The sequence below is a fragment of the Choloepus didactylus genome, chromosome 2 (genome assembly GCF_015220235.1).
Source record: "Choloepus didactylus isolate mChoDid1 chromosome 2, mChoDid1.pri, whole genome shotgun sequence".
NCBI lineage: Eukaryota > Metazoa > Chordata > Mammalia > Pilosa > Megalonychidae > Choloepus > Choloepus didactylus.
The window spans coordinates 119207171-119226663 of NC_051308.1; the positions used below are offsets into that span (position 1 = coordinate 119207171).

The 19493-nt window shown below is 38.3% G+C and overlaps 1 protein-coding gene across 7 annotated transcripts in view; it reads right to left on the reverse strand.

Annotated features, from left to right (window-relative positions):
- The window catches only part of LOC119526795 (phosphodiesterase 4D interacting protein), a 258604-nt gene that overhangs the window by 197682 nt on the left and 41429 nt on the right, over nt 1-19493 (reverse strand). For 6 of the 7 annotated variants that reach the window (XM_037826232.1, XM_037826236.1, XM_037826237.1 and 3 more), the window contains exon 1: nt 12679-13043. The exons of the other annotated variant lie outside the window; for it this stretch is intronic. In XM_037826232.1, the coding sequence (XP_037682160.1) occupies nt 12679-12698 (20 nt within the window). In that variant the 5' untranslated portion in view covers nt 12699-13043. Of the gene's footprint in view, nt 1-12678; nt 13044-19493 lie in introns of those variants that run through there. 7 annotated transcript variants of the gene reach the window in all.

Sequence of the window (19493 nt, forward strand, 5' to 3'; positions counted from 1 at the left end):
AATATTTAAAAATGAACTGTTCTTTCCCTCAGTAAGCCTTACCCTTTATCTTTCTGCCTGTCTCATCAATCTGTCAATACTAATACCAATTTCACTAAAATTACATTTATTAATGTTCCTGACAAAACAGTTTCCTACTTAATTTGAAGAACTAAGAACTTTCCAAGTACAACCCACCCACAAGTTGTTCATCCACTTAATTTCTGCATGGTATATTACCCATCTTTCCCTGATTTGCTAATAAGTGACAATTAAGGTATTGGAGTCAAACAATAGATCCAAATTCAATCTCTTATATTACCAACTTTTCCTACAGTTTTCTGGGGGTGATTAGGTTAAGAATAATAAGAAAATAATCATTCCTATCAAAGCCATCTACCTTTTAATACTCTGATGCTTTCGAACTGTGCTCTGATGATTTTTTTCAGTAATTTTCTAAGTATGGTTGCTTGAGTTATGGTCAGGAATAGCCAAAGCACCCCATTTTTGCTTTGCTTGAAAGTGGCCACTGATACAGAGCCTTTCCAAGGTCTGGTCCTTTAATTAGTCCCACTAATCTAGCCTCTCATACCACTGCGGGAAGTGGTGGAGACCTGAGATCCTTCCTCCTTAGCAAAGGATAATGCCATGATGGAGCCTACAGATAAATATTTTCTATAAGGCAGTTATAGATCTTCTTTCGCAACCTGTATGTTTGGTATTATTGCCCCCACTTCATCACTTATCCACCCTTGCTTAAGACTGGGGGCACACGGCATTTTGCAGAGGCATTTTCTATCTTTCAAACATCTCTTTATATGGACTTCTTATCATAGCCATAAATCCACAAGGGGAAAGTACTATTTTCTACAGCAGTATTTAGTGTGAAGAACTGAGCCCTGGTTGTTATTTGGGGGACTCTTAATTTCATTTCATAAACATGTATTGAAAAGTTGCTTATGTGCTGGGCAATGGAAATACAAAGGTAAATAAAAATATACCCTGCTATCAACACATTTGTCTAACAGGGGAGACCGACCCATGATTCAAAGAGATAAGTATTAGAATAATGATACTTAAAACAGGAATTTCATAACATAAATTAGAAAGCAATTAATTTTGTCCTGGTTGGGATGGTGGGGTCTAAGATATCTCTGGAAAAAAGAGAACATTGAATCTAGGCCTGGAAGGATGGGTATAAATATACAAGGGACATGATGAGAGCACCCAAAAAAAGGGAAAATGAAGGGTGTGTTCAGGGCTTGGCTTTCATTTTGTTTCCTCTTGCCTGAACAGGCATCAACTGCTCCCAGGACCCCTTCCAGCTTTCTTTTTCCCTTTCCCTGTCCTTGATCCTTTTTTCCCAAACCCTAACCTCATCTGACAGTATTAAGGGGAGCCAAGGGAGATTCCTTCATTTCCACCTCCCTCCTCAAATACTATAGATTCATCTAACTTATTTAAAACACCCAAAGATAAATTTAAATTTTAGTAAGAAAGTCTTGGGACTAGGATATAAAAATGCACACAAATACAGATTAGAAGAGACCCCAGAAAAGTGAAAAGATTCTGGATTTAGGGTGATAGGAAATACAGGTGAATATTTTTTCCTTTTTTTTTTTTTCACTATTTTTTATACTAAAAAGTTAATTTGTATTTAAAAAAACATTTTAGAACACATTTTGATCTAACTTACATTACTCTTTCTAATTAATGTCCTCAATAAAAGGTGAAATATGTGAGGGATTAGGCTCAGTGTGGCCTTCTCAGACATAACTCCAAATATTGAAAAAGGTGGGAGCATGTAACAAGACAGGAAGATGGCTGAAGTTTTCTATTTATTGGGGTCCCTGCAGTATTAGGCACTGAAGCAAACACACAATCTGTTCTAATTCCCATATTCTTAAAAGTTCATTTGGCAAGAATTGCTAGATTCTTAATGAAACCTTTCTGAGGTTTGAAGATCCATTTTTCATATTTTAAATGTATATCCACTTTCAACCCTTGCAAACATAAAAGGGTTAGAAATAGAAGGAGAACTGTGACCTACTTTCTTTAATGTGTAGTTCTAGCTCTGAGAATTTTTAAATAGAGTTTCACAAATAGTGCCAATTTAGGAACAAAGACATCTATAGGCAACAATTTCTGGACTGCCTGTGCATAACTTTACCATTCCATATGTTTTCCTACATTGGAATTTTCCTCAAGATTAATCTTGTATTAAATGGCCATCATCGTTATTATGGAAGACCACTACCACCCACCACTACCACTGCTGCCACAATCTATTGAGTGCTGTTACTTTATATGCGTTTACTCAATCCTCACAAAATCCTGTAAAGTAGGTACTGTTATCCCTATTTTGTAGATGAGGAAACAACAGGCCTAGAAGGATGAAGTAATTTGTCCATGATCACACAGCTAGTCAGAACCTGAATGTGAAAACTGTATCTGCCTGACTCCAAACCTTTACTCTTTCCAATATGCACTATTTCTATCCATGCATTTACCCTGAAGCTCCTTTGCACCTGCCTTGACTCCAGAGAAATGACTCATGAGAAACTGAGCTGAAAGGAAGGGTGAGCATTGCTGGGCTAAGGGGTTGGGATTTAGACACCAACTTGTTTCTGGGAATACTAACCTATCCTGATGGATACAGCTCACTCTGTATTTAAGTACTGGTATAACAAATGCCATGTGACAAATGAATTAAAAAAGGGAAGCAGCTACTATGGCTTTTTAAAAAGATCCTATCCTGAAAAGTTGACATCCATCCATTTTATTCTTCTCTATCCCCATCCATATTTCTCCAGAACATTGGCTCCTTAATGGGCTCCTTTTGTGATAACACTTATCACTGTCCCTAAAAAAAAAGGGAGTAAAAAAAAAGGGAGTAAGCCTAAAGGCAGGAAGGGTGATAGAAACAGACACAATCAAAATGGAAAAGACCCTTCATGAACAAGTTCTGAGGCTTCTCCTTACATCTTTTTCCTCCTGCCAAGAGAAACACTGAGTATATCCTCTATGTTCCAAATGTTGCCACATACCCCCACTTGGCTCCAGAATTGCATATTCAAATGCAAATGGGGCAGAAGTCACAGATGCAGAGTCCAAGTCTATTATATATGATAAACACTGTGAGATTATCATTTTTTTCTCAGCGCAAGATCTACTATTATAACTGCTGCAAATTAGAGTGCTTCATTGGTGAAGCCCCTCAAAGCAGAGAAAGTATCACTTCTGAGCCTCCCTGTGCACACTGCCTAAGTGTGGGCTGACTTGGCGCTGATGCAGTAACATCCACTTTTCTCCAGTACAGGCTGCAATTACACCCTTCACTTAACAGTCGATTCACTGACTCTATTCACTAGCCAAATGGAACTCTGGCAGCCAGGTTTCTGGGGTGTTTGTCCTCAATAGTTACAGTGAGCTACCAACATCATTATATATCAGCAACAACTTCCCTGAATTTTATGACCTTTTTGTTCCTGCACTAAGTCTTTGTCCTAAAAGGAATTAACATTATTTTTCTTGTTGCTATTTATCAAGGTTAAGAGAAACTGCCTGATAGTATAAAAAGGTAAAGGCAATTCAAGTAATTATCTCCCTCATTTTTGACCTATGAGGTCATCAGACATCCAAATATATAATAAATCCTCCTCTCTGTCTCCTGAATCAGACAGGACACCTGTATCATTCTTTCCAAAGAGACATGAAATCTGCTTTGAATTCTGCCACCCCACCCAGGGATGGCGTGTGGCCTTTCCATCCACTTCTAACACTTAGCTTGTACCTTTCTTTTTGAAAAAAAATCTTCAACCAGTATTTACAAGGAACTGAGATATGTTCATCCCCCCTCATACTGCGGCAGGTGGCTCAGTCTGTCTCAGAGCTCTAGACCAGAGGTCACGAGATAGACGATTTTTTTTCTTTCCATCCATCTTTTTATTCACATATATTCTCTCATTGTTCCTTTTATTTATAATGTCTATTTTTTATAATTTTAAAAGTACTGCATACACCTTGAAGAAATTTTGGAAACTAGAAAAGTGTATAGAAAAAATAAAAATAACTTTAAAATGCTATCATTTAAAGGCAACATTGTAAAGATTTTCATGTATTTACTTCTAGTTGTTCTTTAGTTCATTTGCCTGTGTGAATTCTACAAAATAGAAATAATACTGAACATACAATTTTGTATCTTGCTTTTATTTATTGTGATGAAATCAAAGGTTGTGAGGAATATATTTTTAGGGGATGAAGAAGAGTCAGAGAGGATGGGGAGAGGCAGGAGGCAGGTTGGAGGAAGAGGAGGAGAATTTCTTAGCAACATTAGAGGCCAACTGAGATTAGAAAGAATGAACTTAGCTAGCTTCTCAGTATGATTTTAAAATGTACAAAAACAAAGCTTATAGGTTTCTAGAGGATAATAAAACCAACCGAGGGTTGGTTGCCAAGGCAGTAAGAGATTCTCAGGCAGTGCTGAGAACATGAATAAAAGAGCTGATACTGAGGTCTAGGCTCAGTAGGGAGATAAATGAGATAAGGAACAGATGACACGGAAGATATGAAGGAGATGAGGAACTGGTCATTCAAAAAGAATGGGAAATGGGAGATTTGACCTTGGGGTTAAGGAATGCAGTTTCAGAGTTACGGATGCTGAGGGTGGAGACTTTAGACTAAAGATGAGCTACAAAGGATGGCTGTGCTTAGGGAATACTGAAGCAAATTCGAGCTAAGGAACTGTGATTTCCGGGTGTAACAGTGATTTATGCTCGTGCATAGTGACCCCACTAGAATGGCAGCTCCTTGAGGGATGGGTCTTTAAAGGATTCACTATTGTGTACCCAGCATTTAAGGAGTCTAGATCATAGCAGAAGTGGATGCATATTTCTTAAACAATGAATAAAGACAGTTTGAATGTCTAATGGCATCAATCTTTGATAACCTTAACCTGTTGTATTCATTCCATGATAAGGAGTTGCTTACCCAAAAGATTTTCACACCAGCCTGGCAGGGAATGTTCTTTGGAAAGTTTTTAGTTGAGCATCTGCTAAGTGCTAGAAACAATGTCAGATGCTGAAGATTTAGAGAGAAAAGACAGTCCTTTCCTCCAATGAACTTGGAGTATGGGGAATACCAAATAAACCAACTAGCTATGTGCTAAAACAGAGTAGGGAGAACATGCTCTGGTCACAAAAAACTCCCAGAACTAGGGGTATAAACACCCAGGATTAATCCCAAAAGGATTATGCTGAAGCTAACCTTTGAAGGATAAACAAAGTTGTCCTAGCAAAGGCAAGGCTAGGTGTGTAGGTGGGAACAACTGGTGTATTAAGGCCCACTCATAATAATTTTAGCTCAGGATGGGTAAAGTGACAATCACTCTACAACCATATCCCTGGGTCTGCTGGCACTAATGCTGTTCCCATAGTGCCAAGAACCTGGAAATCACTATTCAATGCACAGAAGAATCTTTCTCAACCCAACTCAGTTACAAACTTTACATGCTGTTACATGGTAGACACCAGTGTAAATTTCTTCTTGCTTTAAAAACATAACCCCATAACCAAATACAGTATTTCTTTTTTTACTTCTTTCCAATTGACATCCTAATATGTATGCACAATTTTGATGTAATTTATATCTACTCTTACTTCCTTATTTTTAAATTTTCTGTTTATTCCTGTTTCAGGAAACAACTCCAAGATGGTGACATATTAATAGCAACAGTAAAGCATTTTACCCTAGAGAGGGTCAAAGTTGGGAATGTTGCTACTGATACACCTAGGATATGCCACTCTATGTCTGTGTGCCTCAGTTTCCCCTTTGGTAAAAAGGACTGAGGCCTTAAAAACGATACTTAAATTGAATAAAATTTCAATAAATATCAATAAAATGTTAAATAAATTTGCAATAGATTTTCAAGAACTAGAAGTATTTGACATAGTTATTCTACTTCTAAACATTTATCATTCAAAAATAATCCTAGGGATGAAGGTGCTTTAGGAACATAGACTTTTATCAAGTATTATTTATAATAGTTAAGAATTGGAAACCTAAATGCTTCAGTAAAGGGGAATGATTACATAACGTAGAGTAATTCCACATGACGAGCAATTATTATGAATAATAATATTCCACATTATGAAATTAAAAATATATATGCTTAAATCATGCACCATATTAGCATTTATTCAATTTTCTTGTCAATCATACTTTCCATATATCAGCAATTATTGTTTCTTTACAATCCTTCCACATTACCCATAATGAGAACAGACTAGATGCAGGTTACCTCTTCTCTAGCCGGCTTTGGAGAAGCCATGAGGGAAAGAAATTTCTGCAGAGTGAGGCAAGCAGAAAAGGACTGGAAATAATAAAATGAATTAAGGAAAAGTATATCACAAACTATTAAAGTACTATAGAAATACAAGTTGTTATTTAAAAACTCATTATAAACAGTCTATGACTATCGAAGTGTTTCAGACATGAGTCCTTGGGGAAAAAAATTAAGATCATGCTTGTTTTGCTGACTATAGATCTTAGAAGGTTCTCCGAGACACAGGAAAATAAGGCAACAGTGTATTTGAACATTTTAAATAGAATTGGGTAGAGCCACCTTGGTTCATCATGAGTCTCATTTATTCTGATCTTTCTTCTCACTTTAAATACTACTTGAATTTTTGCCAGAGACAACTTGTGGAATGTTCTGAGCCCAGTTTGGAGTGTTATTTATAAAACAGGACTAACTTCAATAGGCTTAGTGCCCCCAGGGCGTTCACTGAATGGCTGGATGCTCAACACAGCCTTGTATAAATGATCCCCTGCCAGTTAGGCAAGCCACCCAGTCTGCAGGGATCACCACCATGAAGGACAGCCAACGTATCTTTTCAGAGACAAAAACAACCCCTCCCCAGTCTTCTGGTATTTTAAATCCAGCCTTAGTATGTGAGCTGAAGAAAATGTGGGGAAGGGGTGCGCAGTGGGGGAGGAGAGGTCTAGTCTGATCTGGTATGTGGGAAATAAGCAAAGTGGAGGGTGGGTGACAGCACTGAAGAGGGCAAATTCCTCAAGCCAAATCCAAGCATAGGCCTGTTTAAAAGTAGACCAGAGCTGCAAAGACAGACATTTTCCTTCCAATAATCCAGAAAATTAATTGCTACAAGACCCAAATGTTAAACGGGAAATTCATGCTGCAGTAATAGAATTATGAAAATGAGCATTTTCCTGACACAAAGTACTATATACAAAGCAAAAGTGCCAAGGTGAACAAAGGCATCAGAACAGAAACAGACCTTCATGTACTATCACTTACTAGTTGTATGAATCATAGCAAATTATTTAACCTCTAGTCTCAGCTGACACATGTGTAAAATAGGGGAAATGCCATCTCTAGTTGTCACTACACATTGGTAAATGGGAGTCTCTACTAACTCACCATGAATTAATTCAAAGAGAAATAAATGTCCCTGTTTCCTCTAGGCTAACATTTAATACACAGCAGAATAAATGCAAATAAATTATCAATGGAGATCTGTTAGGCACAATGTAACTATGATAAATGGATATCTTGTCTTACTTGAAGGCTGCACTTTATGTGGGAAAAGAGGAACAAAACCAAAATTCTTAAATCTTGAAACAGGGCCTTCATTTTTCTTAGATGTTACTACTTCAAATTGTCACAGCTACAACAGGCAAATCCTATTAGTGCTTGATTTTATAAATCAAATTACAGGGCAATATAAAACAAAACAAAACAGACTAATTACTTTGCTTCCCTTTCCTAACCTTCAGTCTTAAGAGTAGCCCTTAAAATTTTCAAATTCTCTTATTTGTCCAGAGAAGTTGTATAAAGCTCATAAATGATTTGCCTGAGTTTGATTCAGCTTTCCCGTAGACCAGAAAAAACAAGAACATTTCCACATAAAAGGGGAAGAGAATTAGGACTGACTTTTCCAGCATTTCACAGTGTGGTAAGCTGAGTAATGTGCACATATCCCCCAAGAGGTCCCCTTCTTTGTCTGTCCCAAGAAACTGTGAACATATCACCATACATGGGAAAAGGGACTTTGTATGTGAAATTTAAGTTGAGGATCTTCTTTTTAATAACTTTTTATTGTAGTAATGTATATGCCAGTCAAAATATCCCATTTTAGCAATACTGAAGAGTACAATTCAGAGGTATTAATTACACTCACAATATTGTGCTATCATCATCAGCACCTATTACCAAAACTTTTTCATCACCTCAAACAGAAATTCTGTACCCATTAAGCAGTAAATCCCCATTCCCCTCACCCTCTGGCCCCTGGTAACCCATAATCTACTTTCTGTCTCCATGAATTTCCTTTCCTAGGTATTTCATATAAGTGAGTTCATAAAATATTTGTCTTTTTGTGTGTGGCTTATTTCACTCCATAGGATGTCTTTAAAGTTCATCCATGTTGTAGCGTATATTAGAACTTTGTTCCTTTTTATAGATGAATAATATTCCATTGTGTGTGTGTGTGTGTGTGTGTGTGTATACACATTTTGGACACTTGGGTTATTTCCACCTTTTGGCCATTATAAATAATATTGCTATGAACATTGGTGCACAAATCTCTGTTTGAGTTCCTGCTTTCAATTCTTTGGGGTATATACCTGGAAGTGGCATTGCCTAATCATTTAGTAATTTCAACTTTCTGAGGAACCACCAAACTGATTTCCACAGTGGCTGAACCATTTTACAATTCCACCATAAATTAAGGATATTGAGATGTGGAGATTATCCTGGCTCATCCAGATAGGCCCAGTGAAATCACAAGGGTCCTCTAAAAGAGGGACACAAGAGGGTCAGAACTAGACAAGGAGATGTGATGATGAAAGCAGAAGTCAGAGTGATACCATTGTTGGAAGGGGCCACAAACCAAAGAATGCAGACAGCCTTGGGGCTGGAAGAGACAAGGAATGGTTTCTCCCTTAAAGCCCCAGAAGGAATGCAGCCCTTTGAACCTATTTTCAGACTTCTGATAACCAGCACTGCTATATAATAAATTTGTATTGTTTTAAGCCACTAAATTGATAGTAATTTGTTACAGCAGCAATAGGGAATTAATATAAACAGTGACCCAGAAACACCACACACTGCCCTGGGCAGAAGATATAGGGAGTTGCCAGTAAAGATAGGTGAACAACTAAAAATTTAGAGCAGTAAAAGTGGCTTGCCTAACTGCTACTGGACTTACAACGTAAAGAAAACTACCTCATCAAGTTCTTTATCATCTTCATGAGCTTCTCTCTATGACAACTCTTACTCTATCCATGGATATGTTTGATTAGTGACCAAACCAGCTTTTTTGCAAGGCCAGTGTATTCATGAGACATATGCTGTTCCAGAACAAACCATGCTCTCCTCAAATGATTTAACCAAAGAATTTGGCAACAGTCAGGCTACACTCCCAGAAAAAAAACACTCCCATTGAGCTGTAGAGGAGTAGACAATATAAATCTAGGAGTAGGATGTCTAACATTGGGGAGTCAAATATTCAACACCCTGTCTTTTGTTGTCAGGCAGAACAAGATAAAGAGCATGGGGGCTCATGTGAAGAATCCCTCAGACAGGGCTTTTCAGAGCGTCCCAGAATGAAATATGGAGATAGAATCACAGTCTTATGCTTATCCTTAAGCTTAGGAGTAGCCAGCTTCAGGACAAACTCAGACACTGAGTCTTCTACAAGATTCAAGTGAAGCAATTAAGAGCATAGACTTTTGAATTAGGTTGTTCCAAGATGCATTGCTTCCTTAGTTATGTGGTCAGTCACCCTAAGCAAATTTTTTAATCTTTCAAAAGTACCATTTCTTTGTCTTAAAAATGGGTATAGCAACACATCTCATAGGGTTGTATTAAGTGAAATAAAATGTGTGGAGGAATTAGCACATACTGAAAGCTTCATAAATGGTAGCTCTTACGATTAATTTTTATTCTCTAAATCCCTCAGTTTGGGCTTCTCCACTGTGCATCCAGAGCAGCCAATGCATATCTCTGCCTTAGCCCTTCTGTATTAGAATTCTAGATGATGAAAACATAAAGCCCTTAAGGACAGAGACCCAGTCTCATCCATTGTTTTATCCTTAGTGCCCCCACAGTGCCTGCATGTACTGGACTTCTATAAATGTCTTTAGAACTGGTCTCATCTGTGAGTTGGGGAGACCTGAGACTTCAGCAATGATCTATGATTATAACATTTTTCCAACTGTGACCTTTATGTGATGAAATAGATTTAGCAAGTCACAATCAGCACTTTTTAAAAGAAAAGGAATAGAACAGAAAAACATCAGAGTACAAAATATATAGTAAGGTTAAGTACTGTTACATGAAACTTTTCAGTTACATATGTGAGTGTTCTTGGTTGCAATGTAACTATATTTCTTATTGTGGGTAGGGGTAAAAAATTTTGTGAACTTTCTGACCAATCCACCTCATCAACATTTGATATTTTCTCTTTTTCATTTTAGCTATTCTAATATGTTTGTAGTGGTACGGCACTGTGGATCTAATTTGCATTTCCCTGGTGAGTACTGGTGTAGAGCACTTTTTCACAGTGTCTCAGCCATTTGGATATCCTCTTTTGTAACGACTTTAGAAAATGATTTGGCAGTATCTATTAAGGCTGAACATAGCAATTCTACTTGTACTATTTACCTAACAGAAATGAGTACATATGCTCACCAAAAGTCATGTACAGGAATATTTATAGCAATGCTATTCATAACAGCTCCAAATTGAAAATTATCCAAATGTCCAATAACAGTAGAATGGATAAATAAGTTATGATATTTTCATACATTAGAATCCTGTATAGAAGCAAGAATTAATGAATTACAATTACACATGACGTTATGGAAGAATCCCAAAAACATAAGGTTGAGTGAAAGAAGCCAGATGCCAAAAAGTACACGGTTTATAGTTTCATTTACGTAAAGTCTCAAAACAGACAAAACTAACCTATGGTGTTACAAATCAGGATAGTGGTTATCCTTGGGGTCATAAGGAGGGCTTCCGGGGTGTTGGTAATGTTCTGTTTCTTGATCTGGTTGACCATTACATGAGTATAGTCAGGTTTTGAAATTAATTGGACTGTAATTATCTCTGAATTTGTCTGAATTTTTATATCTAAATATAAAGTTCAATAAAATCTAATAAATAATACTTTCAAAAGTGTGAAGGACACTTATCTAGAGCAAGAATCCCTGGTACATTCACTCATATTACCATCAAGTGGTCTTCTTACCTTTGCTTGAATAACCGCAAGGTCAGCAATCTCTTTACCTGCCCAAGCGGTTCAATTGTTAGAAACCTTTTCCTTCACACTAAGCTGTAACTTGCCTCCCTACAACTTGCTCCAATCAGTGATTGTCCTGTCCTCCTAGAGATTCTAAATTGAACTAATCCCTCTTCCACCAATGCCCCTCAAATAATTGAAGGGAGCTATCACATAGTCCTTGGGTCTTCTCTTTTCCAGACTACACAGCCCCAGTTTCTTTCACCACCACTCAAGACAGGACTTTCAGTCCTCTCATGTCCCTTGATTGTCCTTCTTTTATCTATTGATGCCCAAAAGAGAGCACAGTTCTCTAGGAGAGGCCTCAGGAGAAAAGAAAAGAACAAAGAATAGAATCTAGACAATGTTTCTTTTATCAACACACCCTAAGCTTCAATTTGCCCTTTCTTTAAAATTCACATCATACCATTCACTCTTGTTGAGCTTGACAACCAACTAAAACCCCCAAGGTCTTTTTCACGAGTATTGTCAAGCTCTAAATTTATCTTTTGTGTACAGCCTGCATTCTCTTAGGAGTCAGAATGCTCATTTTGCCCCATCTCAGTTATCCAAAGCTAAATCCTCAGGATGGAGGAGTATCTGTTACAGAGACACCTTTGGAATACAAAATCCCATCCTTCACCCCCAACTCCCTTACTAAAAAAAAACAAAATCTTTGTCTGGGTACACAATCTCTTCTCCTTACCCCTTCTTGGTATGAGCTCCATTTAGAAGTATATTGGGGGAAGAAGTGGGGATGGAGAAAACACAGTTCCACCAGGTATCTCCAAGAACTGACCTAAAAGAGGCTAACACCCTGCCCTTGACAAAGCCTGAGTAATAAAGGGTACCCAGGTCTCTTTTTTTACCCCATTCCTCTCCCAAAGTCAGCTCCACCTGGAGACTGGAGATGAGCACTGCTGGACTCTGCTCACTCAGTCCTTTGCCTTTGTGTGACTACTGAAGGGTGAGGTTGAGAAGGAAAACGTGGCAGAAAGTGAGAATGCATCTGATACAGTTCATGGTATCTGAAATCAAAGGTATCTCTAAAGAGAGGTTTCCTATAGACTATGGAAAAAGAGAGCCCCAAGAACAAGAAAAGATGGAGAAATGTTTCTACAAAAACTTCCAAGCTGCTTCACTGGGTATTTCTAACATCAAGACTAGGTGGCAGGGAGATTCACTAAACAAGGAAAACACAAAAGAAGAGAACATGTGCAGGAGGACCAAGAGAAGTGGGTTGGGAATTAGGGAGGAGCAGGCAATAAAAAAGAGAAGCTGTCACAAAAAGGCCCCATTGTGGTTGGGAGTGGGGGGGGGCGCCCTCTATAAGGGCGCTAGGAGGGAAGACATCAAGCCCAAAATAACGAGCAAAAAGAAACAGCTCACATACCTCATCCACATCTGCTCCATTTTACAGGCGCTTTTCTTACCCTCAGGGCGCTCCTCACCCCGGAGTGGAAACAGCCTGGGAAAATAAGGAGAAGCCTTGCCCACGAATCTCCAGTGTCAAAAGCAGCAGCTTTTTCCAACCCAGATCCTTCTTCCTGTGTCAGCAAAGAGAGAGCTCTGCTCCCTGCTTTTTGAGAAAACCAATTTGACGTGGCCAAACCTCCAGTTAATGGTGTGCCCGGCACAAGGGAGGGACTGTTCTCAGTAGAAAGCTTGACTTGAAGCAGAGCGGCGCTCAGAGCTGTTTTGGGACCTGGAGGGGCAAAGGCAGCCCCGGCGTTGCGCGCACACACACTCAGGCTGAGACAAGACTGGCTGGCACGAGTTGCTCGGCACCAGCTGAGCTGTCAACCGCGAGGGGAGGCGGGGCTCCCCACAGCCAGTTTGCTCTGGGCAGAAGCGGCCCAGGTTACATGCTGCTTTCCATCTTCCCTGCTCCTCTCTAGCTAGCTGAAATTAATGGTGTTGGCAGAAGAGCAGAGGGCTTAGGAAGACACGGTACTAAACCCTCTGTCCCTCGCCCATCCCAGTGAGAGGCTTTGAAGAAAACAAGCTGTAGGGAGAATTTAGAGAGGAAGTCCTCTCATCTGCCTGAATCACCCCAGCCACAGGTAATTCTAGAGTCTGAGCTGGAGTCTGGGAAGGTTTAGGTGCAATCCTAGCTGAAGGCAGATGTATGCATAAAATGGACATGGGAGAATATGTTATTTTCTTAGAGATCTTCAATGTTAATCTCACCATTAATCTGGGAATAGATATAGAAACCTTCCTCAGGAAGGAAAGCATTCTAATAAAACCTTGCAGCCTCATTAGCTGCTTCCAACTCAGAGACATCCCCTGATTTTATGGGATTCCAACTCCCTGGTTTTCAGTTTCCCAAGCACAGAGGCAACTGGACTCGACCACTAGCTTCAAGGGAGCAGAGGGTTCATGCATTTCTAGCACATTAAAAAACTTCAAGACAATGGCCATCAGGTCCTAGAATCACCACAACTGTTCTAAGATCATGAAAAAGGGCCCTTTGGAGATGGTACTGCCTGAAACCCTGCACCATCTACTTATGCAGATAGGTTTAAACAAGTCAGAAATATCACAAAGTGCTCACAGCCCTGAAGCTCCTTTTTTTAGCGCTAAAATAAACCTTTTTATTAAGTGACATAATCACTGTTATTATTAGCATTACCACTGAACTTCCTTTAATTTACAGAAAGTTTGAACTTCTTCCTTTAATTTGCAAAAAGCTTTATTATGCCAATATATGGCAATGTTGATTTAGTTATACTTGTTTCAGAGATGACAAACTTGAGACCCAGGCTCAAAGTCTCTGCTAAGGCTCTGATATGAGTTATTCCCTCTGTGATGTGGCTCCTAAGACATGTTTTCTGAATTTCTGGAGATATGACCAATAAGCCTTCTCCAGAATGAATTTACTCTCTCAGGCATTCTGGGAGTTTAATTCACTTAGGACACTGGCATGCCTGAGCATTTGTGAGCCTGTGGGAAGCCTATATTCTTGGAGCAAACTCTCATCTCTGTGGATTAGCTCCTCTAATAATCAATACAGAGTATGGGTTGGGAGGACAGGTTAACATTAATAATTTTGATAGTTCAAAAAACTGTCTAAAAGTCCATGAGTCTATAATCCTTCACTTGCAATGTTTAGTTTGTAGCCAAGGTCACCCTGCCCCTGAGCTTAGAAGTTACCAGGAAACATTGACGGTCCAGAGTGCCCCTAGACCAGGCTCATAAACCAGCTGTCCTGACAAAAATCTCCTGCTGCCTGAGGGGAAAAAAAAAATAAGGGGCAGGAAGAGTCCGATTTCCATCCTCCATACCAAAGATGGTGCTATTTTTAGTTTTATCTCAAATCAAATTATGGGCTAGTGAGTTGTGGAGAGCCAGACATGCACTGCATGCAAGAAATGACAGCATTAAGTAGGTGAAACACAGGGTCTCAAAAGGGAGACTAGAAAACATGCTCATTTATTTTTAAAATAACTTTTTTAAAGGTTAAATAATACATTCATTACAAAACATTTGAGTAATACAGAAAAGTATATAGAAGAAAAGAATATAGAAAGAAACATACATAGAAAAGAAATTACATTACCCATAATACATAGATACAGTCAATGTTAATAGTTGAGTTTCTTTCCTGTATTTTTTAAATGTGTCTTCTGACTTGGAATCCCTGACACACATAAGAGTATATTCTTGAAAAGAGAAAATGCTTTGTTATTTTAAAAATTGCATTTATTGTCAAAAGAACAATATTATAGTGTTAGATTTTTAAAGAAAAATATTCCTTCATTTATATTGCACTCCTCTAGCACAAATATTTTTAAGTTTCTCCATATTCTCTTTAGTCATTATCTGTATATATTACATATCTATTTATCTAGTTACAGTTATGGCTTAGACATAATTTTATATTCTAGGTGTTTTCACTTATTAGATATTTGTTCATGTTGTTGGAGAGTTTTCATATTTTTTATTCTAATGACTGTATAATTTTTAAAACATCAATGGAATCATAGCTTACATAATAATATATTATTGCCTGGTTATACTGTTTCTAATATACTCTTAAATAATGTGCTAATGAAGATTATTTTCCTTCACTGATTCATACTTTTGAAATTATTTCCCTAGGATAACTTCTTTGGCACGGGAATGTTAGAGTAATGGGACTTTCTAAAATACTGTACAAAATTACACGCCTCAACAGCACAAAGATCTGTCATTTTCAATTTTTCCTTATTTATTATACAAGGAAAAATTGAGGAGCTAAAAGATTTTAGATATATACATACATAAAGTATGTAAATAATTTATTACCATCTAATTTTACTTTATATTTCTTATAATACTAACTAGTAAGTTACTATTTCATAGGCTTACTTGTGTACTATTATCTGTAGTAGCTATGCTTCATGAAAAATTTTTCTGTGTTGCATCACCGTATTAGGCATCTTTTTGCTGAAACAATGCTGCTCAACAAAGAACCTCCAAATCTCAGTATTATAACCACAAACATCCATTTCTCACTGAAGAAGCTATGGGTTCAAGTCTGTTCTACATATCTCTCATTCCAGGACAGTCACTGAAGAAGCAATGACTACCTGGAAAATATTCTTCTCATGGCAGAGTGCAGGCATGCAAGAGAGTTGGCAAAGACTTACGCTGTCTCTTAAAGCCTCTGCTCAGAAGTGACACACTGTCCCTTCTGCCATATTCCATTCACCAGTGTAAGTTGCATGGTCAAGTCCACAGACAATGGCACAAAAAAGCACACTCTGCTCACAGTGCAGGAGGGGAGAATGAATATTTGTGGAACAATAAATAATAGAAGCTACCAGCCACTATATGTAGTACTTTCTGGCTTTTTGTTAAGCTTTTCTCCTCTGGTTACAAGGTGGCTTTATCCTTCCCCACCCCATTAAAGTTGGCTGTGGCTTTTGGCCAATGATATGTACCTTACTTTGGTCATTGAAATGTGACAGGAACTCTCATATGATCAGTTCTAGGTAGAAATGAGAAGTTTCTACGAGCCAGTACACAACTGGCCATTCTCAGTTTCCACTGTTGTATTGATCCTAGAAGGTTAATATCATGTCAAGATGAAGCTTTTATCAAGCTATGTCTCTGAATAACTAAGATGATGAGAGTTTTCTTACTAACCCAAACTGAAATGTAGAATGAGCAAGAAATATATTTTGTTGTTTTAAACTACCAAGATTTGGAGATTATTTATTACTGCAGCATAACATGGGCTATCCTGACATATAACTGTTTATTCCCATTTGAGATGGAGGCACAGAGAAGACAACTAAGTCCCAAGGATTTTTATGTAGAAAGTCACACATCTTCCTCCTTTGTATCTGCTCTCAGTTTTCTGGATTAGAACTCAAAGACCCCGAGTAGATGATGTTGATATTTAAACCAATTATGTTATTGTTTGCTGAATACACTGCTCTTGAACTGGTCAATTGAGTTTGCTTTAGGAAATACTTGAAATGGTGGGAAAGAATAAAAAATAAAAAGATATCTGTCTTACAGTCAGCTCCAAATACCACAACTGCAATTTTAGCTTCCATTCAGTTTTTCAGTTCCTCTTTCCATTCTTCTCTCCAGCTTAATTCTGAATAAAGGGGTCTATTAAATGGATTACTGCATGAACACCAATGCAATGATAAAATAACCATGTTTAACATTTATATGCCAGATTCTCTTCTACAAGCTTTGAATGTACTAACTCCTTTTATCCCTGCAATAATGACATGAGGTAAGTTCTATTCTCTCTATTGTATAAATGTCTAAGGTGGAACACAGGGAGGCAAAGTAAATTCCCTAAGTTCACAAAGCTGATAGACAGCAAAGTAGAAATTTAAAATGAGTCAGTTTAGCTCCAGAACATCATGCCTAACTACTATACACACTGCTTCTCTAATTCCGACACCTAACATTCGGTGAACACCTACATGTGAACACAATAGGTGTGTAACAACTGTCACTTCACTAATTACTGCAGTTGACTCAGCTGACTTGGCTAGTCAGCTGATGTCTCCTTTGACCCTCACAGCTCAAAACCATTTCTAAAACCTTGGGTTAAAAAAATCTATATATCTTTTCCAGGTACAGAGGACTCATTCTGAAATCAAGGACAGAGTGCCTGTTGTAGACGAAAGATAATCACAAATCCTTATTTCTCCCACTGCGAAGTGGAATCTAATTATCCTCCCCTTTAATCTGGGTGGGCCTTAGAGACTTATTTGACCAACAGAATGCAGCGAAGGGATGTTGTGGAACTGCCAAGGCATCTTCCATGAAAGACTCTTACGATACTTGATTTTGAAGCCCTGAGCTGCCATATAAGAAGTCTGACAACCCTGCTGGAGAGAGATCACATGTAGAATATTATCCAGCAGCTGCCACCAAGGCATCAGGAACTCCCAGAGCGGTAATACCTTCGGCTGCATACCATGAAGTGACCCAGTCAATGCCACATGGAGCAGACAAATAGCTCAGCTAAGACTTGTCTAAATTCATGACCGACAAAATCATAAACTACAATACAATGGTTGTTTTTTAAAACCACTAAGCTTTGAGTTGGATTGTTATGCAAAAACAGGCATTCTGATATAGTACCTCAATCATTCATTCAAAAAATATTTATTGGGTACCATAATGTGTCGGGTACTATTTTGTATGCTAGGGATACAGCAGTTAAGAAAAAAAAACAGCAAAGACTCTATTTTCATGAAGCTCACAGTGTATTAATCTAGACACATAAACAAAAAAAAAATAACTACAATATGCCACATGTTATAAGTGCAATGAAAAGAAATGAAGCAGCATTAAGGGAACAACCTTGCAAAGCAACCTTCTTACAGATGAGCAAACTGGGGCTTAGAGAGTTTAATTTCAGGCCAGTATGAGAAGTGGGTTCCCCAGCACAATAAAACCGGAATTTCACCTGTTGAAAATCTTTCCAACAGAGTTCATAAAGTAATGTCCCATTATATAGCTCTTCCCCGTAAGCAACCCGAGGTAATCTCTGAAAATGGTTCGCTATTCACTTGACCCACAAAACCCCATAAAATCATGCAAATCAAGAGGTTCAAATCTTTGTTTTCACTTTAAGAACACACAAGAAACTGCTCAGGCCATCAAGGGAATGCATATTCAGAGCCACCAAATATCTGAAAGCTGTCACTTTACAGAACAAGTGTGTGCCATTCTGTCCTTAAAATGGTGATGTTGGTAGGTGTGCCCAGGTCAAACAGTGGGGCTGGACGTAGGGTCAGTGGCTCAAAAAGAGTGCTGAATTTTCATTGCAAATGCTTAAAAATGAAGAAAGTAATGCTGAACTTAAGGGTTTAGATATAGATTCTCTCGTCAGTGAACGCATCCAGGTGAACAAAGCCCCCAAGATGCACCGTCGTACTTACAGAGCTCATGGTCGGATTAACCCATACACGAGCTCCCCCTGCCACATTGAGATGATCCTCACTGCAAAAGAAGAAATTGTTCCTAAACCAGAAAAGGAGGGTGCACAGAAGAAAAAGAAGAAACAAAAACTTATGGCTCAGGAATAAATTCATCATAAAGTAAATGCAAATTAAAGCAGAATGTTCGTTGTCTTATTAAGTATGTTAAATATTGTTAAATATCCCATTATACATATATAGGTATGTATATATATTATTAGCACAGCAGGGGAACCTAATGGATGGAACTGAGGTTTGAATGTGCCTAGATTCCTGGGCCACTCAGTACCCTGGATAGAAAAGATTATGTATATGCACTGAATCTGCTCCAGTAGATTTCCTGGGTAGGACCAGGAAAGGGGGAGGCAACAATGGGGGTGAAAGGAGGTGTGTGGCTCTGAGGACTAGACATAGGAGGCAAAGTGGCAGCTGTGCCTCAGAGTGACAGAGGTCAGGACCAGATGTAATTTATGAGATTGGAAAACAACCCTTGGGACAAGCAGAAATACTTATCGGGGGAGGGGGACTCTGCAAGGGGCTTCATTTCCTTAATGAACAGGTGTAAGTTCAGAAGTAGCTAATACTCATGGGACTTAATTTAGTTCCACAATTTGGTTACCTTAGTTCACTCAATTCAACATTAGTTCTACAAATAGTTATGGAACATTGCTAGGCATTGTGCTACGTGATTAAGATCTAGTGTGCAAAGCCAGGCAGGTATTCATTAAACCATAATACAAATCAGATTGCATAAAGTCCTACAATA